Consider the following 24,922-nt stretch of genomic DNA (forward strand, 5'->3'; position numbering starts at 1 on the left):
GCTGGTCAGAATTGGGAGTTAAACGTTTCACGTTATGAGGCTTTTTGAAAGTACCTGATGAAGGAGCAGTGCTCCAAAAGCTCATGATTCCAAATAAATCTGTTGGGAGTTTAACCTGGTGTTGTGAGACTTCTTACTGTGCGTACCCCAGTCCAACGCCGGCATCTCCATATCATGGCCTTTAGAAAGGATAGTAACAAATTGGAAGAGGAGGGGTATTCTTATTGAGTAAATATACTACTGCAACATTAGTTAGGGAATGGAGACTACTGTTAGAATTGAGGAAATAAGAGGACTTAAAACTGAAATGATAGTATTCAGGGCCCTTAATCACAGCAATGAAGTGGCAGAGTATAGTAACAGAGATGAGGGAGGCTTGTAACAAAAACAAGTTATAACTGGAGGCTTTTAATTTTCATAAAGATTGCGAAGCCGGGGTACTGAATTTGAGTGCATTCAAAATCATTTTCTGGAGCAATATATTCAAGAATCAACTGGAGGGCAGGATATAGTAGATTTAATGAGTATTGAGCCAGTCTTGGTTTAAGTGAGTGCATAGGAACATTTATTTAACAGGAATAATGTATTTCCCCAAAGGACAAGGCAGGTGAGTGGAGTTAGGATACCAAACAGGGCAGGATTATGTGTAACTTAATTTCTTTTTGCGTAGAAGGCCAGTACAGGTCTTCAATCTCCCTCTGAAAATAGGCCGGTCTTGGGAGGTTGCTGGCACCTGTGAAACAGCCCATGATGAATCACCAGCAGTGGGAAAAACTTGAGCAAGGTGGAAAGTAGGAAAAATTTGGCATGATTGTTTATATAACAGGCCTCCTCTGTTTATGGCTGGATATGTTTTTTTTCCTGGCATCTCGTCACCAATAGCAGTCAATGAGCGCATGTCTGATGTGCTTATTCTATATCTGTCAACTAAAGGTTTAGATGGCACTATCAGATTGTACCTGTAATTAGTTTTCTCTGTAACTTTGGAAATTGAATGAACAGTTTATTAGCAAATCATTATTCACAAGGATTTGCAGCAAGAAGTCAAATCAACTTTTTAAGCCAAATTCCCATGCATCAGAAGTTAAATCAATGTCAAGAGGAGCAGACAGCATTGGAAAATACCAGCAGTTGAAACAGAAAATGGGGGAGCAATTGCAAGACTGGCTCAGTTTCTCACCTTTTCAGGATTGGTAAATTTTTTCACTATTCAGATTTTTGATAAGTCCTTTTGGTGATTCAAGAGCAGAGGCCATTCAGCTCCTTGTGCCTGCACCTGCTCACTGAACGAGCAATCAAGTGCCATTTCCCTGTCTTCTCCTCATAACCCCGCACATCCTTCCTTTTCATTTAGCAATCTAGTCCCCTCGAGTACTTGGATTGAACCTGCCTGTGCATGCCGACCGTAACCACTTGCTGTATGAAAAGGTTTTTGCTTATGTCGCTTTTACTCATGTTTGGTACAAATCATGATTATGTTTGCAGGAACCAGGTGACAGTTTGATTCTAATATTTGTACGTAAATGCACATACTATGATGCACACCAATGTGGGACTAACACCTGTGGCATTGCTATTAAATAGGATTAAATGTAATTTCCTAAGGAGCATTAGATCAAAATATCAGCGAGATTGAAGTAATAAAATTCTAATTTTTAAGTAAAGTTTAAAGTTTTTAAAGTTTATTTATTGGTGCCACAAGGCGGCTTACATTAACATTGCAATGAAGTTACTGTGAAAATCCCCTAGTCGCCACACTCCGGCGCCTGTTCGGGTACACTGAGGGAATATTTAGCACAGCCAATGCACCCTAACCAGCACATCTTTCGGACTGTGGGAGGAGACCGGAGCACCCGGAGGAAACCCACGCCGACACGGGGAGAACGTGCAGATTCCGCACAGACAGTGACCCAAGTCAGGAATCGAACCCGGGTCCCTGGCGCTGTGAGGCAGCAGTGCTAACCATTGAGCCACCGTGGGTGAAACTGGAACTTAATTGCTGTTCCGGGTGTAGATTGGAACCCAAACGTTTTTTAAAATTTTGGTTCCTATGTCAATCAATGGGGCAATTTGTCCTGACCAACATTTATCACTCAACCTGTGCCAGTCATCTGGTCAGTTTTCTTTGCCGACTGTGGGGCTACGCTAAGCCCAAATAAGCTGCCGTATTTTTCTACAATGAAGTGCTAGATTTTGTTGTCGAGGTTTCTGGGCAGGTGGCTGATGTAGGATCAGGGACACCCATCCGCTGGTGCTGACTGAAGACCTGAACGATCAAAGGTTGGGGCTAGTTAACATGGCCAGGTGGTTCTGGACCACTGCAATATTGGTCAATCCAACCAACCTCCGGACCTAGTAAAAAAAAATCAGGGAAGAATTCCAGCTCCTCCTGGCTGCACAGAAATAACTGAATTGCTTACTTTTGAGCTTCTCTTCACCTGGGCTGCCAGTCCTAAAACAGTATTGGACTCGTACTGACATTCTCAATCTCCATTTTAAACACAAATTAGCTGTGAACTTGTTTCAGGGGACTTCTTGAGCCACCTCTGGTTCTTTTCTATGATTTACGAGGTAATTAGTTCCAAGTGACGGCCCTCAATTACCCCCATATTACAAAAATATAATTGCCTGCAAAATGTTCTGGTATGTCCTGAGGATTGAAAAGATACTAGAAAATGCATTTCTTTTCTTTCTTAAACCAAAGCGCAGACAAGCTTCTTCTCTACAATTGGAAAATTTTATTCAAAGCAGCTCTACTGCACAATGGAGGACAACCACTTGTAAATACAGAACTTTACCCAATATCCGGCACGTACAATAGAACTCCGAATCCGTCTTTGGGGAGGAAACTCGCTCATTACCATTTTGAGTTTGCTATGGCAGGCACAGAATTTTTTTTTGGTTGGGGGGGGAGTGGGGGGGTTAACTATTAGCACCAGTAGGAGAGATGGTGGTGTTAGAATCTCATTCCCCGACCCCCCCCCCCATTTCACTTAATATCATTCACAAAACATTGAAGATTTAAAAGGACTTGCGTTATAACATTCAAGCTGAGTAGTTAATGACTAACCCTGACATTCACAGTTGTTTGACAAGTCCTTATTTTTCTGATATGACTCAGTTACAGTTCACATATGTTACAATTGAGCTTTTGCATTTTCACAACGAAATACAAACACTACCATCAAATAAAGTAGGCTTGGCTTGTAGAATAATTTATTTTAATCCCTTGTTCCTCCCCGTTCCCATCCCAACACAAACTTGGAAGGACTGCATAACGTGTCCAAAATAGCAACCCTGACCCAAGTTGTTAGGTAGCATAGGAAAGCAGGATTTTGGATTCATCCTCTCCTCGAGATAGAAATAGCCTGCTTAGCAACTGAAAACATTGACTTTAGTGGAACTAATTAAGTATGAAAGCAATTCTATTTGCAATCCTTTCACTGATTTTTTATCATAATACTGCACCAAACCACATCATTACAGGTACGACATGATTAATAGTTTTTAACCGTTTGACAACATATGTGCTGCAATCTGATCTGTACCTTCAGGGAAAGATTACAAAATTTAGCCCATCATTTCCCATATTTATTAACTAGCGAATGAATTAGCCTCACTGGCAAGGATTGACCTTTCATCTACTTTCATTCAGGGAGTCAAAGACTGCTGTGGCTATGATTTTTAGTTTCACCCAAGCATGAGAACACTTAGCGAAATAGCAATGAGAGATTTGAGCTATTTTATTTAAAAATTGCTTCCAATTTTAGGATCATGGTATGACCTGCGGTACAATTTTTAAATTTTCTTCCAGCTGTCATTTTTGTTTTTTGAAAAGATAAAAGGAAACACATAACACTTTTCACATGTACTTTTGTTGCGCAGCAGTTTGGTTTGAAACAAAACAGATTCACAGCCTTGATCGGATCATTTCAGTCAGAGCCAGAGAGAGGGGCAACATATGGTTGTCACTTTGGATTGCTCTCAAGCAATTGCTGGTAGGTGAGTGGCAAGACACTGTGGGCTAGCAGCAGCCTACCTGCCTGCTCTGTTGACAAGCGGAAGATTAAAAACTTTGATGGTGGGAGGTGGGTGCAAATTCCTGCACTGTTACCAGGCACCATTCTGGGACGCAGAAGTCAGGTACTTCATCAGAGGGGGAGAAAGACGACAAAATTAAGCAAACCCAGACTACTCTAGTGTCTCCTGGGGCCTGTTCGGTGAAGCGCTAACACATAGTCCACCAACCTAGGAAAGAGGGGGGCTTTATTCTGAAATGAATATATTCTGCAACTTCAGTTGTGAATTCAAGCTACAAATGTTACTAATGTATACTCTATCAAAGCAATTAACTACAGCTTTTTCTTTGAACAGCTAGAAGAAAATCTCTAATACCAGAAAAAGGGCTCTGAACTGTATACGGAGTAGAGTGCTCTGCAGTGATTTAAAAAAAACCTGTTTGGAATTCTTAAATAAATCAAATACAGTTAAATATAGTCAACCCTGCAAAATACAGTCCTGATTCAACCACAGCTTCATTGTCCCCTTTGTTCCCATTATATAGCAGTTCTAGTTCAAACATAATTTTGAACCAAGCTTCCACATCTAGGTGAATCAGTTGTGAATCAGCAGGAGTAAGCTGTAACTTCGTTTATAGCATCTTATAACACTACAGAAACAGGCTGGTCGGCCTGACTCTCACTGGGTGCATTGCGCTCCTCTGCTCCCGAAAGATGCATGAAGAGATCTCCGAGCTCTGCCACTTCATCTTCGTTTGAATGCTGGGGAACATCCCTGTGCTCCCGCTCTTCGATAAAATCCCACAGTCGCACCGAGTGAAGGAACTGCGGGTTGAGAGAACAAAACACACATTGTACTTTACTAGAATCTATTAAAAAAATATATATATATATATATAATTGCAGACGAGTTGTGAAGTTGTATTTATTAAGCAGGTGATGTTCAATTATTTCTTTCCTGGGGAATAAATTTGCATAATTACATTTGCGCTTGGTGGTATCATCATCCTGACTGAAGTGCCAGTGGCAACGCTCAGCTCAGAAGCTACTCGAGTGAAATTGGTATTCTCAAAGTAATGAATTAGGTTTGAAACAAAAACTCAGTCTACTACCTTCACAAATGTAAAGAAGGGCCACAGCCATCCATTAACAATTGTGGAAAAATGTAACAGCTTTCAGGATAGCTTGAATATTAAATCTCAAAATAATCAAAAAAATAGACCAAGCTACAAACCTGGGAGGGCCACTGTGCAATTTGAAGCTTCAAGTAAGCATTAAAGTAATATTAACAAATAATACACTTCGTTTCTATGGCTAGGTAATAATCAAATTTAACTGAATCTTAAATAAGTATATCCAAAACATGCACCGTCTGTGTGCTCAACTATGCAGCTCCACGTTAACTATCACCAAGTTAATGCATCGAGACTCTTATAATGGTTCACCAGTTTCCAAAGCTCTAGGAGGAATACTGAAAAAGTTAATCAAAACAACACAATGCTGTGAAGTATCTAGTACTTTGATTATTTACCCTCACATTGCCTTCCGAACTGAGCTGCTTTCTCGGCTGCTCGGGCTCCGCCATTGTCCCATCCGGGTACGCGTGAAGGTAAAGGCACTTTCCACCAAATGGACAGGACCCTTTCCCCTTGTCAAAGTATTTACAAGCTTTCTTACTGTTAACAGAAAAGGGGAAATATATATTTAATTCACAATTCTTGCTGTATTTGGTCATCGAGTTTTGGATATAAGTCAAAGTATATTTTATAATTGTACATCGTTCTCCAGCTGAAGTTTCAGAGGTTCCAGATTAGTAATTTACAATGCTCCACATGGAACATTCAGTAATTATTCCACTGCTTGTTCTATTTAATGTTAACTCTTAATCTCATTGACCATCTACTATTTTTGATGGCAACATTGGTTTACAATCATGTAGCTGTATTATGGTAATTTATTTCTTCCTCTTCAACAGCACGAGGTGGGATAACAAAGTACCAGTGATAGTAAACATAGCTGTGTTGTGAATTTGAATATTGGAATACAGAAAGATTGGAGTTGGACCAACATACATGTCACAAAATGATAGCAGGAACAGCAGTGAAAAAGCTGATGGCTCTAAAAGCTGTGACCAGTAAATCTGCCTCAAGTTACTGATATTGAAAGCCATATGTTTTTTTTAAAAATAGCAACTGCTGTTTCACTCGAAGTGCTGTGTATTCTTGGAACATGATGTGGTGTGAGTAGAGATAAGGTGTGTGTGCCAAAGGGGACATTGCTTTGTGGATTCATAACTGGCTTGCCCACAGAAGGCAAAAAGTGGTTGTAGATGGGTCTTTTTCAGCATGGAGGTCGGTCACCAGTGGAGTGCCCCAGGGATCTGTTCTGCGACCCTTGCTCTTTGTGATTTTTTATAAATGACCTGGATGAGGAAGTGGAAGGATGGGTTGGCAAGATTGCTGATGACACAAAGGTTGGTGGTGTTGTGGATAGTGTAGAGGGATGTCAGCAGTTGCAACGAGACATAGATAAGATGCAAGACTGGGCGGAGAAGTGGCAGATGGACTTCAACCCAGAGAAGGGTGTGGTGGTTCATTTTGGCAGGTCGAATAGGATGAAAGAATATAATATTAAGGGTAAGACGCTTGGCAGTGTGGAAGATCAGAAGGATCTTGGGGTCCAGGTTCATAGGACGCTCAAAGCAGTGTCGCAGGTAGAGGCTGTGGTTAAGAAGGCGTATGGAATACTGGCCTTCACCAATAGAGGAATTGAGTTTAGAAATCGGGAGATAATGCTGCAGCTGTATAGGACCCTGGTCAGACCCCACCTGGAGTACTGTGCCCAGTTCTGGTCGCCTCATTACAGAGAAAGGATGTAGAGGAGATTTACAAGGATGTTGCCTGGATTAGGTGGCATGCCTTATGAGGATAGGTTGAGAGAGCTAGGCCTTTTCTCCTTGGAGAGGCGAAGGATGAGGGGTGATCTGATAGAGGTGTATAAGATGTTGAGGGGTATTGATAGAGTGGATTCTCAGAGGCTTTTACCCAGGGCTGTAATGGTTGCCACAAGAGGTCACAGGTTTAGGGTGCTGGGGAGTAGGTACAGAGGAGATGTTAGGGGTAAGTTTTTCACTCAGAGGGTGGTGGGTGCGTGGAATTGGCTGCCGGTAGTGGTGGTGGAGGCGGATTCGATAGGGTCTTTTAAGAGACTTTTGGATAAGTTCATGGAAGTTAGTAAGATAGAGGGTTATAGGTAAGCCTAGTAGGTAGGGACATGTTCGGTGCAACTTGTGGGCCTGTTTGTGCTGTAGCTTTTCTATGTTCTATAAAAACACGTAATACAAACACATAAGCACTTGGTTCCTCCCAGCCTCTTATTAACCAAGGCAGGATTTCATTAACTATTGCAAATCACCAGTAGTTGCAGAAACATGGACACCACCGGTCTGTACCTTTAAGTTTAAAGTTTATTTATTAGTGTCACAAGTAGGCTTACATTAACATTGCAATGAAGTTATGGTGAAAATCCCCTTGTATCTCAGGTTCAAATATGACTTGTGAAGTAAAAATCAAAATTTTACAGTACCGTCTATGCCAGATGGAAAAACAGCCCCATAATTTGAAATGGTTAAGAGCAGTAAACACATTTTACGATATTTTGTAAATCTACACGCAAGTTGGTGCCCAAAATCTCTTTCACCGACCTCTACACCAAGCCAAATTCTGAAACAAATAACTTTTGCTACATGCATTATATTATAAAGACACATGCAAGTTTATTTACGGAACCTTTTCAGTTCACACCCCATAATTGGTTTTCATTAATTCATCTGTCAGAATATACTCTGCTAAAAGAAGAAACCACGATGTAGGTTCAAAACAGAGAAAAAAAAAACTTACTGAGAGCAAATCGATACTTGTATAACAGGTACCCTGGATCTGCACTTGGAATGCTGTAAACTGCAAGGCTACGGACCAGATGCTGGAAAGTGGGGTTAAAATGGGCAACTGGTTCTTTTTCTCTTTTTGTCTGATGCACTCATGATGGGCTGAATGGCTTCCACCTGTACCATAACTGTTCTATAGCATCTATAGCTCACATATTAAAGCCAAATCATACACTACAAATTAAAATTAAATTGATCCTGTTGCGGAAAAAGTAGCAACAGCTATAGCAGCCTTTGTTTGAATTTACATCAAATACTTTTCCCCATAAGTTATCAATGACCTTTTGCAGATTTATTTACAGGGGGTCATAGGATTAGAGGCATAACACTCACCTTTTAAATTCTCTTGGCTGTATTCACAACAACTGTATAAATTACATTAAGTTATTTATTGGTTAAAACAGCCAATGCCTTCATGGGGCAGGGAAGAAAATTAGTGGAAATAGAAACACACAAGGTTTCTATTTTTGGTTTCATCTTCACTCTGGAAGAATTGAGTACGCAATCGAACAAGTGCTGTACTGGTTTCAAAACGTTTCTTGCACCTTTTATTCTAAACTTGTGTTTTCCGATTTAGTCTCATTAATGCATGTATCTTTAACAGAAATTCAGGAACTTGGAGAAGCAAAATCACCATGGATTTTTAACACTACTGAATTTCCTCTGCTAGCTATTTGGCAAGTGATATTGTGTCAAGCTAGATTGCCACCTAGTGACCAGGACAAGAATGAAACACTTGCCATGCACCGAAACGTGCCTGAACTCAACTGCCAGTTTTACAAAAAATGTGTCTGATGTGACCTAAGTACTGAGTGCCGGACATACCAGTAAACCACAATTGAAGGTTTTCTAGGCTTTGACCAAAAAGTATTTACTCTTGCCAGCCTGCCCTTTGTTGAATTTGTTTTAGTGTATTTAAGAACAGCGGTAAGATAACTTACATGGTGTTTTCTGTATAACACATACTTACTTTACAAAAGCATAACCCAAGTTTTGTGACACCACTTAAATACCATCAAGATACCAAAGAGAGCTGATTAATTTATTAAAGACAAATGTGAAAAATATCTTAAGAATTTCAACATGTACACGCTATACAGCAGAAACTCAAAGTTACAAAACAAGTCTTTCAAGGAAACTAAATCATTCAATGAAATGATATACCATCCCTGGTCCAGTTCTTTAGCAGGATCCAAGCAAGTCAGGCTTTGCTGGTGTTAGAATTCAGCACTATTCCATCAATAGAGCGTTATATTCATGGGATGTAGGCGTCACTGGCAAAGCCAGCATTTGCTGCCTTTCTCTAATTGCCCTGGAACTTGAGTGGCTTTCAGAGGGCAATTAAGAGTCAATCACATTGCTGTGCGTCTGGAGTCACATGTAGGCCAGACCAGGTAAGGATGGTGTATTTCCCTCCCTGAAAGGACATTATTGAACCAGAAGGGCTTTTGAAACATTGATGATAGTTATCATGGTCACAATTACGGAGACAAGCATTGTAATGCCAGAGTTATTCACTAATTTAAATTCCACCAGCTGCTGTATGGGATTTGAACCCATGTACCAGAGCATTAACCTAGGCTTCTGGAGTGGCATTACCACTGTACCTCCATCTCCCCTATTGGAAACAAGGATTTCTCAGCGTAAGTATGCATAAAATGAATGGGCTCTGTTGAAACTAATAAGAGAGCTTCTATCTGCTGTGTGGATATTGGGATATTACCATCTCCCAGACTTTTCTTGCTTTCTCTCACTGCTAATTCTAAGCACCAACAAGATTCACAAGTTAGACTGGCCAGCTAAGAAAAATATTATATCCTAAATGTACAGAAAAGTACAGTCTCAGTTTAGACATTTGAATGCCTTCTGATTACGAGGTGCTGAGAACGAAACTTTTTTCTGTAAATCAAGAGTTAGGTCAACAGAAAGGGCACATGCCAAGTCACATTGCATCCTCCTAGTTGTAAGAACATGAAACTCGGCCACACAGCCAATGGAAAGCATTGACGCAAACAGAATGTAAATCTTAAGCATCTTCATTCTGATTTCACTAATTACATGTTGACCAATCTCTAAAGGTGGAAATTTAATAACCCATTCCCTAAAGCAAGAACTCACCCCATTCCCTGCTTGAATGCTTCAATAAGCTGGTCCTTTTCCTCCTTTTCCTCCACCCAGTAAGCACTCGGGATCACAAATTCAGACACGACTCGACACTCAGGACAGGACCTAAAACAGCATTTAAAAAAAAAATTGAGTGATTTTAAATTAACATTAGCGCACGCAACATATAAAATTCTTTATTAGTCAAAAAACCTAAATGTTGAATTGAAGCAATTAGCAGATTGATTTATAGATGCACCCCTAATATCCGAATTACACACATATACACGCACATGACACAAGGTTTAAACATGTGGAATTGAGGACAGATTGTAAGGGTTTTTAACGTTTTTCTAAGTTTATTTATTAGTGTCACAAGTAGGCTTACCTTAACACTAGCAATGAAGTTACTGTGAAAATCCCCTTGTTATCACATTCCGGTGCCTGCTTGGGTACACTGTGGGAGAATTTAGCATGGCCAATGCACCTAACCAGCACGTCTTTTGGACTGTGGGAGGAAACCGGAGCACCTGGAGGAAACGCATGCAGACACGGGGAGAACGGACAGACTCTGCACACTGACTCAAGCTGTGAATCGAACCCGGGTCCCATGTGCCACCATGTTGCTCTGTTTGATTCAATGTCTGCTTGCACAAATCCATGGGGACTCAAACATTTTGTGCAGAGATCACCCAATAATGTATTTCCTCTGGCTATGCGATACTACGCTAGTTACAGTGAAAGATATTTCTGTAACATCTCCTGACTAATTTGAAAAGAAAGATCCTTGAAGCAGCTGATCGAGGTGCATGGTCGCCACATCACTGAAGGCGTATTCTGAGGGACTACAAAATATAGATTTTTGTTTTAGAAAAACGGGGAGGAGCATAAATGGATCATGAACCTCCAACAAGGGACTTGGCAACAAGAAAGTTTGGGATTCTCTGCATTACAGCACAATATAATCAGTAATTTCTTGTCAAACTAGACATTAGCCATTATTTTTAAAGTTGAACAGCAAAAGTAGAAATGCTCTCAGCATTAGTCAGCTCAAGAACTTCAATCAATTTTAAACTCTACAGTGGAGACAAATAAGACAACTTGGAGCACATTAGAAGTTTAATTCTTCCTCAAGGTTCAGAGGGTATGCACAAACAGCCTCAGCTTTGGCCTCATTTCATGGATTTATTGGAACCTTTCTAAATGTATAACTAAATATACAGAAACCATGGTTGCTTTTTCCCCCTCCTTAGTCCAGAAGCATGTAGTATTCCAACTGATACTCTGGCTCAATACAGACACATAATCAAACCAGATGTCTTCTGGTCTTAATCACTTACTGTTAAACGTTGGTGGTACTGTTATGCATTAGGCCAACAAAGATTTGGAGTGGGAAGAATTTTCTCTAAAATAAAATCCGTCTACATAGTTTAAAAGTTTAATTGGATTTTGGCATCTAACATGGTTTTTTAAGGACAAGAAATTCTATTTGTCCCATTCTTCCTGAATCAATGGAGGCAATATTGTGACGAGTAGTACACAGACAGCACTGTTTAGTCAGTACAGAACAAAATTGCCATGCTTTCCAGACAGCACAAGGTTGGAATCTCTGTTACAAATAAGCGTCTCATTGATGAAGTGCCTCAACAAATTAGACTTCTTCCACATCAATAATTGTAACAATACTCCCAAGACCAATATCTATGACCTATATTCATGGATTGAAAGGCAATTAATAAAATGTTATAATGGATATCTCACTTAGTTAGCAGAAACATTTTTTTCATACATACATATGTGCAAATCTAGTCATCAAAGGCTTCATTAACTGCAACATATTCAATTTTATATATGTAACTGGGGGTATACAACAAATGAGACTAGCCTGGTATAAAGAAGCTACTTTTTCCTGCATTTGTTGGGTTTTATTCTCCTCCAAAATAAACACAACGTGAATGTCAAATGCATTATTCTTGACATGTTCAAGAAAACTCATCTTGCCAACCAGCTCTCCAGCAGGGCAGCACAGTGTCACAGTGGTAAGCACTGCTACCTCACAGCGCCGGGACTCGGGTTTGATTCCCGGCAGTGGGTGACAGTCTGTGCGGAGTCTGACCGTTCTCCCCATGTCTGCATGGATTTTCTCCGGCTGCTCTGGTTTTCTCCCACAGTCTGAAAGATGTGCTCGTTAGGTGCAATGGCCATGCTAAATCCTCCCTCAGTGTACCCGAGCAGACGCCTGAGTGCGGCGACTAGGGGGATTTTCACAGTAACTTCATTGCAGTGTTAATGTAAGCCTACTTGTGACGCTAATAAATAAGCATTAAAAAAAACATTGCCAACGTTTGTATTCTTTAGAAAGTCTTATTAAAATTGTTAGCCACTTGTTTTGTAGATCTTAAAAATGATTGTGATCTGCATATCAATAGTTAAAAATTGCCCCTTATTGATCTGTAAAACCAGTCACACTCACTTGATTACTTTATTTTCAAACTGTTTTGCACATCTCCACTGTCTAATGCAGGATAGACAATATGGGTGAATGCAGTCAGAAAGAATTCCAAATCTTCTCTCCGATGGTATCACTTTATCATAGACTATCTCCATACAAATGTTACAGACTTTATCTTGACTCTTTTGCACAGCAAAGGCTTTCTCCATGTCTTGCTCAAATGCAATGAGACACATCTGAATGAAACAGAAACGCAACAGTCAGCATTTATGGAACACATATTGCGAGAAAATTGAATAAGTTTCCCAACCAACAGATATAATACCATCATTATTTGGTGGCAAACCAGTGGCCTTTGACAAAATGGCAATGTTTCCAGCTAGTTCCTGCTTACTCAACGTGTTGTGCTTGTTGCTATTTTATTTGCAGTAAAACATCAGCAAAGCAACACCAAGCATGGGAAGGAATGAAAGGAGAAATTGGGGGAGGAGAGGAATTACTGAACTCATTAGTGCTACACCAGCCTTCCAATTGTGAACCAGTGAAAGACTCAGTGGTGTAAGGTCACTAGACAATGGTTTTGGGGCAACAAAGGTCTTTTGTAAGCCCTATACATTTTAACCATAGTATACAAACAAATGCTTCAACATAATTTTAACTGTCAGCAATAGCTCATTGGTAGAATTCTCATCTGTAGTCCAGGTCATGGGAACCAACGAAAAAAACTTGCATTTATTTACTGCCTTTCACAACCACCAGATGTCCAAAAGCACTTTACGGGCAATTCTGAGGTACAGTCATCATTGTAACGTAGGAAATGCAGCAGCTAACTTGCACACAGCAAATTCCCACAAAGAGCTATGTGATAATGATCAGATAACCTGTTTTTCATGTTGATTGACGGATAAATATTGGCCAGGACAGTGAGGAAAGCCGCTGAGCTTCTTTGCGCCATGGGCCAGATGGAGCAGACTCGGTTTAATGTCTCAAACCGAAAGACGGCACGGCACCTCCGACAGTGCAGTATTCCCACAGCACTGAGCAGGAGTGTTAACAGTGATTTTGGTGCTCAACTCCTGAAATGTAATCATATAGACATCAGTACATAATCTATCTAGGCTGGCAGCTGAACTCAAGGAATGCAATACATCCCATGCTGCTATCCTCACCAGAGTAGGGCAGTTGTCTTGGCTGTTATCCTTCATGTGGAGATGCCGACATTGGACTGGGGTAAACACAGTAAGAAGTTTAACAACACCAGGTTAAAGTCCAACAGGTTTATTTGGTAGCAAAAGCCACCTTTTGCTCTCAAATAAACCTGTTGGACTTTAACCTGGTGTTGTTAAACTTCTTACTGTGTTATCCTTCAACCAGCATCACCAAAAAGAGATTATCCTATTGTTGTTTGTGGGAACTTGTTGTGTGCAAATTCCCCGACAGAAAGTCTTAACTAAAAGCAAAATAATGCAGATGCTGGAAATCGGAAATAAAAACAGAAAATACTGGGAAACCTCAGCAGGTCTGGCAGCATCTGTGGAGAGAGAAACAGAGTTGACGTTTTGAGTCCATATGACTTCTTCAGAGCTGTAAGTTCTTCACTGGTTGAAAGATGCTTTGGGACATCCAGAGGTCATAGGAGGTGTCATATAAATGCAAGTAAATTTGCAGATCCACATTGCTATGCTCAGTGTTTTGTGGTTGCATAACAAGCAAAGCTCTTAAATTGTGATGGAGAGAGTCTTACAGAAAATATGTGCCATTCATGATGCTTTTTTGTATTCAATTGGATGGGAAACATGCAGTGAGGCGCATCAATAAAATGAAAACAAAATCATTGCGAAATCAATAAACCCAAGAAAAGGGAGGCATGAATTTTATTGCCTCCCCTCAATTCAGCATTTTCTATTGTCAGTCCGTTTTTTAAATTTAACTGCTTTAGGATGGAATTTCAGTGATTTTATATCACGAAGATGATAATTTTTTCACTTAGCATAATTTAAAGCTGAATTCATTAAACCAAGTTGACAATAATGAGGGCAAGTTGTAGCAGCTGAATGTGTAAGATACAGTTTTAATAGTACAGGATATATCCAGGCCATTGAATGGCACATTACTTTGACCTACACTTGCCTGTTCATGTGTTCTACGTTGCTCAAGGTCGGTTGGATGCAGTACTTGCAGTTCACACACTTCACACACATCCCCATGAAGGTATAAACAGCTGTCACCATAATGACATTCACCAACTGCTGCAAAAGGGCACAGCTGCTGTGCAGAATTATTGCTGCATACTGATGCTGAAACATCCAGTCCACTGCGAACTGCGTCCAAATATGACGGTGGCTTCATTGGGACATCCTCATAAACAAACTTTGCTGAGTCAGAGAAAGGCGAAGCTGTCTTTGTAGTGTTGCAGTAAGATGGTGGGAAAGGGAACAATTTAGATTTTTCTGCTGCTCGGTTGCAAAGGTCTAAAGAGAAGAATAAGCCCAAAAAAAGTTGCAGCATGAAATGCATTTAAAAGTTATCGGATCATGCTTAGCAGACATTATGGAATACAGAAATGAGCACTGCCCTTAAGATCTCCTCCCCAAACCCTCTGATTGAGCTTATAAATAAAGGAAAAAAATTATAAAAACAAATAATTAATGGAATTAAGCTGAAACCTTCATCACAAAGGCACGATAACAGATGAGGTGCAGAACTGAATGAGCAGGTAATTTGGGGACTGAAGTATGAGGCATGACTGAACACCTTAGGCAAAAGAAAATTGTGTATTGGGTGCAAGCATCATTCAGTTTAAGTTATGATCTACGTGTTGTCTATGTGGCACAGGTAGCAGAAATATAAGAACCAGGTCCAGCCTACTCAAGATCCCATGGCTACAGCACAGGTTAATAAATTATAAACAAATCTAAATAATTTATGTTGCTATTTGGGACGTATATAAATAGAACTGAAAAGCACAGTTTCATCCTGCAGTGATAAGGTATTTCAGCTCAGGTTCTATTTCTCAAATGTCATGGAAGAGGTCAGATGATGACAAAAACTGATTTAAATAGCACATCAAATAAAATCTACTCTTTAGATTTTACACTTTAAAAAAAATCAGTGATGGTTCCCAGGTTCATTCAGAGCTTGCTTTGGCGGAAGCATGTTAAACCAATTCCCTCCCGGTTTTAGCACCCACAAAATAAAGAATATGTTGGTTAGACTAAAATACATTGACAATAATTCCTACAATGGTAACTAATGGACAATGCTCCAATTTAACTTATCCTCTGAATAAAATCAACTCTGCCAGTTCATTGCAGTTCAATAAGGCTTTTATGCCACGTTTTCACCAAAATTGTGCATTTAGAATGCTGTCCCCGCTAACCGCCATCAGATCTATTTGCATGGATGGAGTGAGTCTAAACTCATATTCCTGCTGCTTTTCATTTACTCATGCAAGTATTAAGACTGGAGAACTACGGGGACATTAGGTGGAAAACAGAAAACAAAACGCATAGTGGTTCTGTGGCAGCATTGGACCACAAAGTTCTTAAACTGAACAAAAGCGCAAGAAAAATCCCACTTAAAGTTTCCTCTGCATTTATACTCTTACCAGATGGGAAGACTGTGGCATAGTGATAATTTCACTTGACTAGTAATCTACAGACCCAGCTAATGATCTGAGGATACGGGTTCAAATCCCACCACAGCAGCTGGTGTCATTTAAATTCAATTAATAAACCTGGAATTGAAAAACTAGCCTCAGTAAACCACAAAACCTCAATTGTTATAAAAGTCCATCTGGGTTCGCTGATCATCTTTAGGGAAGGAAATCCACCATCCTTACCTGGTCTGACCTACATATGACTCCAGACCCACAACAATGTGGTTGACCCTTAATTGCCCTCTGCAATGGTCTAGCAAGCCACTCAGTTCAAGGGCAATTAGGGATGGGCAATAATACTGGCCTTGCCAACGATGCCCATGTCCCATGAAAGAATAAAAAAAGGAAAATTGGAGTCCATTCTCTGTTGATGGACAGAGGCTCAGCTGCAACAGTAGTGACATATAGCATGGTCCAAAAGGACAAAAGGAGTTCTGCCCCTATTCACATAAAAAGTAAGCAATGCTGATGACCAACACATGCTCTAGTTCACTCTACTGGATGGGAACAAGACTCGCAACAAACCAAAAGTCTCTTGGCTGCTTCTGGATTTAGTAACAAAACCAGAGTTGGCAGTGTACTCGTAGACAAACAAACCTTAATTGAATAGATTTTGCATCGATTAAAGCTCTAACAGAACATTTATAATATGAAATAAAATCTCTCAACAAAAAAATGTACGCTGTCGGAATTAAAGGGGTAATAACCAGTTTGTACGTCCAATTATTTCTGCTGCCCAATTTTCAGTAATTTCCAGACACAAAGATACTAAACTGGTTAAACATTATACTGCATATTCAGACCAAGTAGCAGAAATAATCTCATTTTTGTTATATTTTTCTTTCCCCTTTTCAGACAACCTTGATTTAGTATATCAAAGCCAAAGATGACAATAAGACAAGTGGCTTGGTCAGAGGTAAATTTTCAAGAGGGCCAAATGAGGAGACAGGTGGAGAAAAGATGTCCTTTAGAAAGGCAATTTTAGAGCTTAGGTCCTAGATGGCTGAAGGAATAGTACAGAAAGAGTATAGAGATTGGTGGGCCGCGAGTGGGAGAAGGGTTGATGGGACGTGGACATTAGAATGAGAATTTAAAAAGAAAAGGCACTGGTGAACTCAAGCACGTAGGAGGACAGGTGAATGGTACATAGTGAGAGTAAGAATCCAGCAGGAGTTTTGGATGAGCTCACGTTTATGCAAGTGGATGAAGGGAGGTCAGCCAGGAGAGCATTGAAATTGTCAAGATTGGAGGCAACAAGAACATAGACGTGGGTTTCAGCAGAGATAGCTGAGCCAGGGTGTTGGCAAGGCATATATAAGGGGTGCAAGTAGATGGTCTTTTGTGGTGGAGAGGATTTGGAATCAACAGATCAGCTCAGGATTAAATAGGATACTGAAGTTACAAACTTCAGCCTGAAACAGTGGCCTGCGGGAGGAATGGAATTGGTTGCAAGTGAATAGAATCTGTGGTGGTCTTTGTACTTCCCAATGATTAAATGGAGGATATATCAGCACACCCAAAACTGGATGCTGGACAAAACAGAGAAAATGGAGGGGTTAAGCAAAGAGAGATGTCATGTTCTCTTGGATTTATATGACTGAAAACAAAAAAAGACAGCTCAATATATATTCAGCTCCACATCAGAGGGGGGAGTTTTTAGGAAACTTCTGAAAATATGGTGAAAGTTCCAAAAACATTGTAAAAATGAAGAAGCAAGTACCAACAATGGAACTGAAAGAAAGGAAGATGAGAAGTATCGGCTCTTTGCAGCTTCTCAGACTTCACTATGTGCCAAAAGCAACAATAAGAGACATTGGGTTTTTCTCATTTTGGGAGACAGCTATGGTTTTGGGTAGCAAAATATCTGAAAGCTCATGAGTAAAAACGGACACACGACCAATACACAGCCCCATTTTCTACCCACCTCGATCTTTTAATTCGAGCGTTTTCTTTTTACATCTTCCAGATTCAGTAACTTTGACGGGCACAGTCTGTTCTGCAGCGGCAGGCTCTGCAATTGCATCATGAACAACAGGTGTGCAGGTGACTCGAGAGATTACTGGCCCCACTGCTCTAGATCCAGGAAGTTTCACATGATCGTACCTTACCAATAGGAAACAGAACGTAGTTAGACACCATCCACACTGCACATTCAGACAATTAGACCTCCTAGTGAACAACGCACTCCCTTAACTTAATCCAAAATATCACCGACTGATACAAAAGGGGAAATTTTAAGTTGCAGGCAAAAGCTGGTGGGAGAGGTGGGCTGGAGAAGGACGTCCAGTCGACTCTACCTGCTGGATTTTTGTGAATACCTGCCACCTGTGCAAATTAAGTATCTCAGGGCAGATCACCAGCTTTGGAGCTGCAAAGGTTTGGCAGGAAAGTAAAGGGGGGGGGGGGGGGGGGCAAGAGGGTTTTGCTAGTTGGGAGGGAGGGAAATACCTCAGTGGCAGCGGCAAGAAAAGCCAAGCAGAATAAAACTATTGAGGCTGTTTTTTTTTCCCTTCAACAGTTAAAGAATCTGCAAAGAGATGAATCCGCTAAGGAGGTTAAAGTATACACTCATTTAACATGCCATTGTCATTTGTTATACCAATAATGACATTAGGCATTTCCCAGAACACCACTCCTTTTCAGGACTTGAAAATACAATAGTACATTTCATATCGATAAATATTTTCAAGCTTTACATTATCATGTTTTCATGGATCCATGTCACTTTCTCAGAGTAGACATGTTTGTGCTTTAATTAGTCATCTGTACCTTCAGCAACCACAAGGCCTAACAGAGACGGATGTGACTTTATACCTGGATGTTGTGTGCGTGTGCACTTTATCTTAGTTGGCAAAAGATAGGGTTTTATTGCTCATAGCTGGCCAGCAGCAAACTCAGCTCATACTCCCTCAACAAAACAAGTAGCCTTTTGAGCCCTTTACTGAAAACAAAAGAAAAAAGCTCAGGAACTTAATAATGATCATTCACTGAAATCATATATCAACTGAGCATGTAAATGTTAAAACGAGAAAATAATTGAGTCAAAAATTAAAAAGCTAAGTTTTTACCCTTCATCTCTACCACCTAAAAGGACAAGGACAAGTGACAAATGGGAACACCAGCATCTGGAAGTTTCCCGCCAGGCTACACACCAGCCTGAATTGGAACCAGGGTCAAAATCCTGGAACTCCCTTCCTCACAGCACTGTGCGTACCTGTACCACATGGACTGTAGTGGTTCAAGGCGGTGGCACACCACCACCATTTCAAGGACAAATAGGGATGGACAACCAGTTCTGGCTTCGCCAGTGACACTCCAATCCCATGAACAAATTTTTAAAAGAGACAGAAATAAATAGGTTAGAGCCCGGAAAAGCAGATGCAGACAATAAAACAATGTATTCAGATATCTGTAACAACTTTGGAAGAAAAAAAACCAAAGAATGTACAAGATTCTTGTTATCCCAGCAAAACAACATTGGCTAGTTTCAAGTTTACAATAACGAGCATGAGCCTGAACACCCTTGACTCGGTTTCTTAAAACTATATAATCGAACTGATTTCCCAAAATCGTTTAGTAGTACAGTACTTGTTTAAAAAAAAAAGCAAAATCACAGTAACCCTACCTGCAGTGGTCCCCATAGGCACACTGTCCTTTCTGATAGAATTTGCAGATTGTAGACGGCTTGCTTGTAGACAAATCATGGGAAAACATACACCGGCTCCCTTCACGGCAGACTCCATGCATAAAATATCTAAACAGAATCATTTAATAGCATTTAGATAATTTTACTCCTGTTAATTGTATAAACACAGGACATTTGAGACAACTAACTTTTGAGATAAACAGATTATACACCATTGTTTATAGAATTATCTGAAAAGAGAAACAGAACAAACAAGGTATCTGAAAATAACTGATACTATCACAACACTAATTGTTATCACTAGCGTGATTTTTTATATTTTACAAAAACATTCATACACATTTAAACAATTCTGCTCCAGCTCATGTTAATTTACATTTTGTAAAGTGCTGCCTCAAATTTCTCACTCATGGATCCCCAAGCTTATTGGTTTATTAAACCCTCCATAAAATCATCTGCAGTTACATTTTGTTGGGGTGCATTTTAATGACAAACTGTTACAGAAATGTAAGTGTTGGAACGCCCATTCTTGTGTACTGTAGATCAGCTGGTAAATTTAATTACCAATAATTCCAAATTAACAGCTTGGGTCTTTTCTCTTGAAATGAGAAGACTGGAGGTCACCTAAATGTGGTCTTTCAAATTATAAAAGTGTTAATAAGAGTTTGTAGTGAGAAAATATTCCCATTGATGGAAAGATGCTTCAATATAAATTAGTCACCGAGAAACTCTTCAAAATAGTCACCGAGGGGGCAGCACAGTGGCTAACACTGCTGCCTCACAGCACCAGGGACACAGGTTCAATTCTGGCCTTGGGTGATAGGCTGTGTGGAGTTTGCACATTTTCCCCATGTCTGTGTGGGTTTCCTCCCACAATCCAAAGATGTGCAGGTTAAGTAGATTGGTGAAGATAAATGCGTGGGGTTATGGTGATAGGGAGAAAGGGAGGGCTTGGGTAAGATGCTCTGTCAGATAGTTGATGCAGGCTCGATGGGCCTGTAGGGATTCTATAAAACCAGATTAGGTTGCAAAGTGTCTTCTGAATTCCCCGAGTGGCAAGAATGCAGAACTTGCTCTTCCAGGGGTTGGTTGAAGCAAGGGGAGGCTAGACAAATATATTGAGAAGGAAATGCTTATGAGAGTTGGATGAGGAAATACAGGAGGAGCTCAAGTGTAGCACAAACACTGATATGGATTGGTTGGGCCAAGTGGCCTGATCCTAGAAACATAGAAAAACTACAGCACAAACAGGCCCTTCAGCCCACAAGTTGTGCCAAACACATCCCTACCTTCTAGACCTACCTATAACCCTCCATCCTATTAAGCTCCATGTACTCATCCAGGAGTCTTTTAAAAGACCCTATTGAGTTCGCCTCCACCACCACTGACGGTAGCCGATTCCACTCGCCCACCACCCTCTGTGTGAAAAACTTACCCCTAACATCTCCCTTGTACCTACCCCCCAGCACTTTAAACCTGTGTCCTCTCGTAGCAGACATTTCCACCCTGGGAAAAAGCCTCAGAGTCCACCCGATCTATGCCTCTCAACATCTTATACACCTCTATTAGGTCTCCTCTCATCCTTCGTCTCTCCAAGGAGAAAAGACCGAGCTCCCTCAGCCTATCCGCATAAGGCATGCCACTCAATCCAGGCAACATCCTTGTAAATCTCCTCTGCACCCTTTCAATCTTTTCCACATCCTTCCTGTAATGAGGCGACCAGAACTGAGCACAGTACTCCAAGTGGGGTCTGACGAGGGTATTATATAGCTGCATCATTATCCCCGGACTCCTAAACTCAATCCCTCGATTGATAAAGGCCAGCACACCATACGCCTTCTTAACCACCTCCTCCACCTGCGGGGCCGATTTTAGAGTCCTATGGACCCGGACCCCAAGGTCCTTCTGATCCTCTACAGTACTAAGAGTCTTTCCCTTTATATTGTACTCCTTCATCCCATTTGACCTACCAAAATGGACCACGACGCATTTATCTGGGTTGAAGTCCATCTGCCACTTGTCCGCCCAGTCTTGCATCCTATCTATGTCTCTCTGTAACTTCTGACATCCCTCCAGACTATCCACAACCCCACCAACCTTCGTGTCGTTGGCAAACTTACCAACCCATCCCTCCGCTTCCTCATCCAGGTCATTTATGAAAATGACAAACAGCAAGGGTCCCAGAACAGATCCCTGGGGCACACCACTGGTGACCGACCTCCATTTAGAAAAAGACCCATCTATACCCACTCTCTGCCTCCTTTGGGCAAGCCAGTTCTGGATCCACCGGGCCGCAGCCCCTTGGATCCCATGCCCTCTCACTTTTTCTAGAAGCCTCGCATGGGGGACCTTATCGAACGCCTTGCTAAAATCCATATAAACCACATCTACCGCCTTCCCTTCGTCCATGTGTTTAGTCACATTTTCGAAGAACTCCACCAGGCTCATAAGGCACGATCTGCCCTTGACAAAGCCATGCTGAGTATTCTTGAGCATACTAAACCTCTCTAAATGCTCACATATCCTGTCCCTCAGGGTCTTCTCCAACAGTTTACCAACCACTGAGGTTAGACTCACCGGTCGATAATTACCTGGGCTATCCCTATTCCCCTTCTTGAAAATAGGAACCACATCCGCAATCCTCCGGCACCTCTCCCGTTTCCATCGACGACGCAAAGATCATCGCCAGAGGCTCTGCAATCTCTTCCCTCGCCTCCCACAGTAACCTGGGGTACATCCCATCCGGACCCGGCGACTTATCTATCTTGATGCCATTCAAAGATTCCAGCACAACCTCTTAAAGTCCACATACTCAATCCTTTCAGTCCACCGCACGCCCGCAGTACATCCACCCAGGTCCTTCTCCTCTGTGAAAACTGAGGCAAAATACTCATTGAGCACCTCTGCCATTTCTACTGGTTCCGTACAGACTTTCCCACCTTCACCTTTTATAGGCCCTATTCCGTCACGTCTCATCCTTTTACTCTTCACATATTTATAGAACGCCTTAGGGTTCTCCTTAATCCTACCTGCCAGGGCCTTCTCGTGACCCCTTCTGGCTCTCCTAATTTCCTTCTTTAGTCCCTTCCTACAAGCCGTATACTCTTCTAAATCCCTATCTTCGCCAAGCTCTCTGAGCCTTTTGTACGCTTTCCTTTTCTTCTCGACTAGGTCCCGCAGAGCTTTCTTGCACCACGGTTCCTTTAACCGACCAACACCTCCCTGTCTGCTCGGAACGTTGTCCTGTAGAACTCTGGACAGACATTCCTTGAAAAACTGCCACCTCTCTTCAATACATTTCCCCGAGAATACCTCCTTCCAATTTACTCCTCTAATTTGCTGTCTAATGTCTTCATATTTCCCCTTACTCCATATAAACACTTTCTTAGCTTGTCTGATCCTCTCTATCTCCTTTAGGCTTGCATTGGAAAAAGAGTTATGATCCCCAAGATGCTCTCCCACTGAGAGACAGCATTTGGTGTAGAAAAGGATATGGGCAGAATTCGGCAAGAGTCGACACTTGGGGAGGGTGGAGGATGCGAGACTGGCCGGGAGAGCTTTGGAATTTATAAGAGCCAATGAAAGCAGGGATGAGAATGTCAGCAACAGATGGGCTGAGGCAGGGACAGAATTAGCGATATTCTATCGGTGGAAATGGGAGGTCTTTGTGTCAGACTGGCTATGCGTTTAGCTCGAAGTTGAACAAGATGCTGAGGTTTGATTTTTTTTGGTGCGATCTCGATGCCAATCCAATTGCAGAGTTCCAGATGGTAAAAGTTCCCGATGGGACAGCACACAGGCATTCGGTCCCACCACAAATAAACCATTTTTGAGAAATCCTCAAAAAATACAAACAAAGACCACAGGGGTGGGCTTTAAAACTAAACAAACTTAACAGGCAAGTCAGTAACATCAATTTTAAAATACGTTCGACAATCCAGAACTGGGGAATCATAGTTTGAGGATAATGGGTAAAGTTTTAGAACGGCGGTGAAAAGGAATTTCTTCACCCAGAGAGAGTGGTGAAAGTGTGGAATTCACTACCACAGAAAGTAGTTGAGGCCAAAACGTTGTGTGATTTCAAGGAGGGATTAGATATAGCTCTTGAGGCTAAAGGGGATCAAAGGGGGATCAGGATACTAAATTCGATGGTCAGCCATGATCAAAGTGAATGGCAGAGCAGGCTCGAAGAACAAAACACAGACGGAATCAAAGTATTTGACCAACAGCTGCTATTTAATATGTAACCGATAAAACACACATTTAAAATACAAATGGTAGAGCTGTTGTAAATATGCAGCAAGTGGTCAAGAGAGAGGCAGGAGCCCTCCCAGTGTTCAGATCCTTTGTGCCGGGGGGGGATCTGTTCGGTGCTGAAAGCTGGGGGAGGGACTGAGGTGAAGGCCCTTACCGACTGTCCCCCCCCCACCCCCCATCTGATGGCGGATAACCCCTGAAGGGAGCTGCCAGTCCCCCCGCCCGCCGGCCGCTGACAGCCCCAGGCCCCCGCGGATAGCAGAGCAGCCCAGCCCCGAGCGGGAAGACGATTCAAGATGCTCAGTACCTGCACGTCACCTGTTTAGTATTCATCATCCCGCCGCCGGTCCTACATCCTCTTCATTCCCCCCTCCCCCCCGCCCCAGTCCTACCCGCTCCACACAACAACAACAACACCCGCCGCCGCTTCCTCCCTCCTCTTTCCTCCTGCCGCCACAACCTCCATCAGCTTCCTGTCCGTCCGCCTCAGCTCGCGGACCCACCCCCGGGAGCGGGGGCGCAAAGGTTCCGGGCTACAAAGGTTCCGGGACTCAGCAGCGGCGGCGGCCGGAGAGGGTGCCCCCGCCGCCATTTCCTGTTTGTTCCGTCACCAGGAAGTGACGTCAGCCCGACCACGCGCATGCCCAGCAGTCATGTACCCTGATCATCTGGTCCCAAGTGTCAGGAGCAGCTGGACAACAACAACAACAACAACCTACCTTTATAAAACACCTCTAACTTGATGAAGAGTCCCAAAGAGTTTCACAGGAACATTATTTAACACGATGAAGAGTTTCGCAGGAACATTCTAAAACAAAAAGCCCGACACCCAGTTTGCAGC

General features: G+C 41.8%; 1 protein-coding gene across 3 annotated transcripts; it reads right to left on the bottom strand.

Annotated features, from left to right (window-relative positions):
* Positions 1-1,665: 1,665 nt before the first annotated feature.
* On the bottom strand, positions 1,666-24,578 carry mkrn2 (makorin, ring finger protein, 2). 3 transcript variants are annotated; one of them, XM_078209709.1, is made up of 8 exons: positions 24,389-24,578; positions 19,804-19,932; positions 18,103-18,281; positions 14,651-14,991; positions 12,542-12,756; positions 10,084-10,194; positions 5,551-5,695; positions 1,666-4,844 (listed from the first exon to the last, which is right to left on the bottom strand). In XM_078209709.1, the coding sequence occupies exons 1-8, from the start codon at positions 24,415-24,417 to the stop codon at positions 4,662-4,664; spliced, it is 1,332 nt and encodes a 443-aa protein (XP_078065835.1). In that variant the 5' UTR covers positions 24,418-24,578; the 3' UTR covers positions 1,666-4,661. The 3 variants fall into 3 exon arrangements, with proteins under 3 accessions (XP_078065835.1, XP_078065836.1, XP_078065837.1); XM_078209710.1 differs by having other exon boundaries at positions 24,400-24,560; XM_078209711.1 differs by lacking the exons at positions 19,804-19,932; positions 24,389-24,578 and adding an exon at positions 19,393-19,501.
* Between the last annotated feature and the right edge of the window lie 344 nt (positions 24,579-24,922).

Source organism: Mustelus asterias, chromosome 3 (assembly GCF_964213995.1).
Source record: "Mustelus asterias chromosome 3, sMusAst1.hap1.1, whole genome shotgun sequence".
Classification (NCBI taxonomy): Eukaryota; Metazoa; Chordata; class Chondrichthyes; order Carcharhiniformes; family Triakidae; genus Mustelus; species Mustelus asterias.